At 33.4% G+C, this 5004-nt stretch overlaps 1 protein-coding gene across 1 annotated transcript; it reads right to left on the bottom strand.

Moving 5' to 3' along the window:
* Positions 1-798: 798 nt before the first annotated feature.
* Positions 799-3929, bottom strand: xpa (xeroderma pigmentosum, complementation group A). The gene is made up of 7 exons (XM_056264580.1): positions 3829-3929; positions 3080-3264; positions 2848-2958; positions 2561-2666; positions 2166-2331; positions 1250-1367; positions 799-999 (listed from the first exon to the last, which is right to left on the bottom strand). The coding sequence occupies exons 2-7, from the start codon at positions 3255-3257 to the stop codon at positions 845-847; spliced, it is 834 nt and encodes a 277-aa protein (XP_056120555.1). The 5' UTR covers positions 3258-3264; positions 3829-3929; the 3' UTR covers positions 799-844.
* Between the last annotated feature and the right edge of the window lie 1075 nt (positions 3930-5004).

The following is a 5004-nucleotide window of genomic DNA, read 5'->3' as shown; positions in this document are numbered from 1 at the left end:
AATGTAAACACAGAATGGAGACACATTTTCTAATTTGTAAAAAATTTATTACAAACATTTCATAGGCTAAGTTCATTGTTTATAATACAGCAAAAAAGTATCTAGCAACCTTGGCACGAAATGTGAGGACGAAGAGTGTGTTTGTGCTCCTTGTCGGATACTTTCAATAGTCACAGAGAGACTGAAACACAACACCGTGAGAGAATCTCTCAGTCTACGTATGGAATCATCAAAATCCCTCGCCGAACAAACAGGCACTGGACTTTACGAGGTAGGAGACTGAGAAACGAGATCCTGTTACAAGCTCAACTTTGGCCCATTTAGTGCTTTTGCCTTGTCATTTATAATAATATCACATGTGAAAGAGCAGGTTTTTGATAGTCAGGTCCTAAATATTAAATACACAGTTGAAAGGGTGTAATATTTCATATATTTCCTTAGTATTTTTTCTTCTCCATTTCACAGATATAGAACATGTTCAACAGTATACTCTCCCCAAAACGGCGAAAACGCAACCTTACATCATCTATCATTTTGATTGCAGTTTTCTCAAAATGGTAGCTCTACAGTGCCCTCTTCTGATCAAATCTAGTGCAGCAAACTCTTATCTGACGCTACTGCTGATGCTTCTACATTTCAGAAGGCATCAAAACAAAACAGCGCCACTATGTTGGTTAGGACAGGAGTGTCGGATAAGTTCAAGTGAAAACTGATGCAAACCTGTATTGGTACCTGGACTGCGAGCCAAAGGAATGTGTCGAGGACCAGAAACGTGATCGGGATTACTCTTCGCTGACCTGCATCCGGACCTGGTTCTTCCCTGTACAGTAGTTTGAAGACGCATTTACATTTTCTCAAAAGTGAGTTCGTGTCCACAGGTTTGACACACTTTCCTGTAGAGATCTTCCTCTTCGTCCAGAATCTCCTCAGGGCCGTAGTCATGCTGATGGATACTGGTATCTTTCTTAAACATACTGCTCCTTACCGCCCGCCTCAGCTCTGAAAGCCAGACGAAGATTGAGAGCAATGTATAATTCCACAATGTGACCAAATGTAGTCATGTGAACAAATTAAGTCTCGGTTTATTCGTTCATTTGAAGGTGCACAAATTAATTTTGTTTCACGAGAATTTTGTGAATTACTATTTATCTCTCTAGGTGTACAACCTTTTCAAGTGGAAAAAGATTTTAGCGCACATTTTAAATCTGACCGTCTAAGAGTAATGCACTAGGCTGGTCAGCTTTCATACCTTTAACCTTTTTATTAAAGCGTTTCTGCTTCTGAACCTCCCTGTTCTCCTCTCTACTCTCCTTGGCCTCCTCCAGAGCTTCCTCACTGCCCCATACCTCCAGAGAGCGCTTTTCCACCTTAACATTCAATAAAATAAAACAAAATGGTATACAAAAATCAACAAACCAAACACACATAAGAATTCCGTTGGATGATATAGTACCACTTCAATTTTTAATTTGTTAATTTGATGCATTAGGTATAATAATAACATTTATTATTCTGGATTTATAGTTAATTATTAAATATAGTAATGGTCATTATTGTTATGTTTGCTCATAATTAATAATAATGAATAATAATAAAAAATTAAGAAATTAATACTTTTATTTAGCAAGGTAAATAAAGACAGCAAAGACATAATTTTACAAAAGATTTCTATTTCAAATAAATGCTGTTTTTTTTTACTTTGTATTCATCAAAGAATCCTGACCAATGTATCAAGGTTTCCACAAATAATATTAAGCAGCACAACTGTTTTCATTGAAAACAATAATTTAATACAATAACAATCATTTATTAATAATTAATAAAAATGTTACTAGAGCACCAAATCAGCATATTAGAAAGATTTCTGAAGGATCGTGTGACACTAAAGCTTAGAGCTGAAAAGTTTTGACATCACAGGAATAAATTACATTTTATAATATATTAAAATAGAACACAGTTAATTTAAATTGTAAAAATATTTCACAATACTATTCACTATATTACTACGTTTGACCAAATAAATGCAGTCTTGGCAATCATAGGAGCTTCTTTCAAAAACAAACAAAAACTAATTTCATATATCCTTAGAAGGGATTTGAATTTAACTGGGTTGAGTGAGATCAGGTTATATTTACAGCTCTGGCTTGAGGATATGTTGAACCTACCTGTGTCTTTAAGTAGAGTTTCATGTCTCCCCAGTGTGGATTGTGAGGATTTTTCCTCAGGATAAATCGCAGCAGTGGCTCCCTCTTATCCAGATCACAATCCTTCAGAAGGAAAGTCTGTTTCGCTTCAGTGCGAGATATTAGCTTGTGCTTCACTTCATTGTCTCTATGCAAACATATGCAATTATAAAATAAGTTACGCATACACATTACAGCACTTGTTTTGAGCACTTGTTGAACTGCAGGTGCACAGGAAACACAATAAAGAAACGGAACTGAAATACTGAGACAAAAACAACTACATTATACTAACAACACCAGCCAGGAAACTCTCTGTAACAAGTTTAACAGTATGTTTTAACCCACTGTGACCACGTACAGAATGAATGACATACCTGCATTTATCACACACAGACAAATCAAAACTGTTGCTGAGATAAGAGTCCATAAATGGCTTCTGACACTCCTCACACATCAGATAATCAGGCTCCATCACTGGGGCTGAAACACACACATAAAATTGTTTTAATTTGTCACTCAGTATTATAAAGGATGTCTATTGGGCAGGTAACAGTCATTAAGCATGCTTTTATTGTTAAAGCACTTACATGAAATTAATTAATTCATTAAAATGGATATTTAAAACAATTGTGTGCATGTATGCGATGCCATTTTTGGTCACCTGGTTGCTGGACCACTCTCTTTTCCTGCTGCTCATCCTCTGCCGTCTCCTCTTCAATAAAGAACCCTGCACCAGAGTCTATAGTTTTTGCAACTTTAGCACAAGTAGCACCTGAGGGAAGACAGATTATTATAATCCATGGTATATGATCAAATTAGGTACACAATCTTAAATAAGCGAAATTCATGCAATTTCAAGTACTGTATGTGTTGTGCAGTTTCCAAACACATGCCTTCTATAGCTGAAGACGGTCTACTGGCGAGCCTGGCTTGTCTGAGCATCAATGCCCGTTGTCTGTTCCGTTCTATTTTGGCCAACATGTGCGGTGTTAAGGACAAGCTGGACTCGTGTGAAGAGTTTACAGAATCTGCTGGTGCTTCTTGAGAGTGACTGGCCTCTGGTACATCCATGATCAGTCTTTATACAAAACCAGTTTGGAAAAAAATGACTCATTCATTCATTTATTTATTTCACAATAAAATAATAAGCAAGCAATTAAAACATATTCATATAGAAATGACAGTTTGGAAATAATGCAGTGACCAAAGATCAAAAACCTTTCAACCTTTCACAATAAAATACTTTAATATCAGTATTGAAATTATGCAGTTACTAAAATCAAAATCTTTCTAGATTTTAACACAAGCAATAAGATGAATATGAATAATAAATAAGTGCATCCATATGTTATTAGAGAAATCACAAATCAAATGTAATATATTACAAACTTACAGTGGTAATATTACTATATGTATAAAGCATAAACTATAGTTGAGTTGATTATCATAATTCATCAGATCAATAAATGAAAAAATACATACATTATTAGAGAAATCACAAATCAAATTGAATATATTATAGATTTTAAAGTGGTAATAATGATATATGTATGCAGCATAAACTAGTTGGTTACTTTAACGTTACCGAAAGCAAAGAGCTCGAGACTTTTAACAACAATTAATCTATAAAGCGCCGTCTTACCGGAAACCGTTTCTGTTTTTTTATAGTTGCTCTAATGAGGAATTAAATGAAATATTAAAAATGACAGTCCAGCAGCGTTTCTGTTCTGTTTACGAGCCTGCTGTCCAGTCCTTCTCTTCTTTGGATATTTTGCGCCACAAGTCCAACATCGCCATCTATCGGTCCTCCAGTCATAACAGCCGAAACTTCATTTGAAGAGTTTGCAACTTACAACTTATGTCATAGTCTACACTTTGATATGTCAAGATATAACAACATTGATATTTTGTAAATATATAACTTACACATAATTTGCACGTAGCTACAAGTTAAGCCGGGGACACAGAATACTTGAAATGGTTTAATTTCTTGATGCATTTTCACACTGATAACGATAGATCTTTAAGGAAAGATAGAATTTTTTTTTTTTTTAAAGATCAATTGTCTTTACCAAGAACTCCTGAATAATGACATGGGCAATTAAGACTTTCCCTGTCGATTATTTGTGCTTGGAGCTTTTGCGTCAAATTATTACTGATATACCTGTGTGTTATTTTTCTATATTTTTTCTATTCGTCCCAATATTTCTTTTGTTTGTTTTTTATACAAGAGAACTATTTTATATATATATTATATATATATATATATATATAACAGTCATATTTTTATTTAATTTTTATACAAAAGCAATATTTCTTTTTTATTTTATACAAGACCAATCTTTTTTTATTTCATCTTTTTAATAATACAAAATAACTGATTTTATTTTGAATACAACATCAGTATTTTTATTTTTATAATTTTTTATAAAAAAATTATTACAACAGCAATATTTCTATTTTATTATTTGTTATTTCTTTTTTTGAATAGGCTAAAACAGCAATATTTTATTGTATTATTTGTTATTTCTTTTTTTTATAGGCTAAAACAGCAACATTTTTTATTTTATTATTTGTTATTTCTTTTTTTGAATAGCCTAAAACAGCAATATTTTATTTTATTATTTTTTATTTTGAGATACGTTTCTTGTGAGCACGTGAAAGTCGACAAGTCGATTCAACAGCAATAAAGAGAAGCAGCCAGCCAGGAATAGTAGAAGAATAAATAACTGAGGCCTCTCGAGGTTTAATTTTGCAATATCATCTTCTAGAGAGTGTTGTTGATGGACTGCTTGCAAAGCTTGAGGCTGCATATCTT

Source organism: Rhinichthys klamathensis, unplaced genomic scaffold (assembly GCF_029890125.1).
Source record: "Rhinichthys klamathensis goyatoka isolate OS25496 unplaced genomic scaffold, OSU_Roscu_1.1 h1tg000222l_1, whole genome shotgun sequence".
Lineage (NCBI taxonomy): Eukaryota > Metazoa > Chordata > Actinopteri > Cypriniformes > Leuciscidae > Rhinichthys > Rhinichthys klamathensis.
This window is presented reverse-complemented; position numbering and strand designations above follow the sequence as displayed.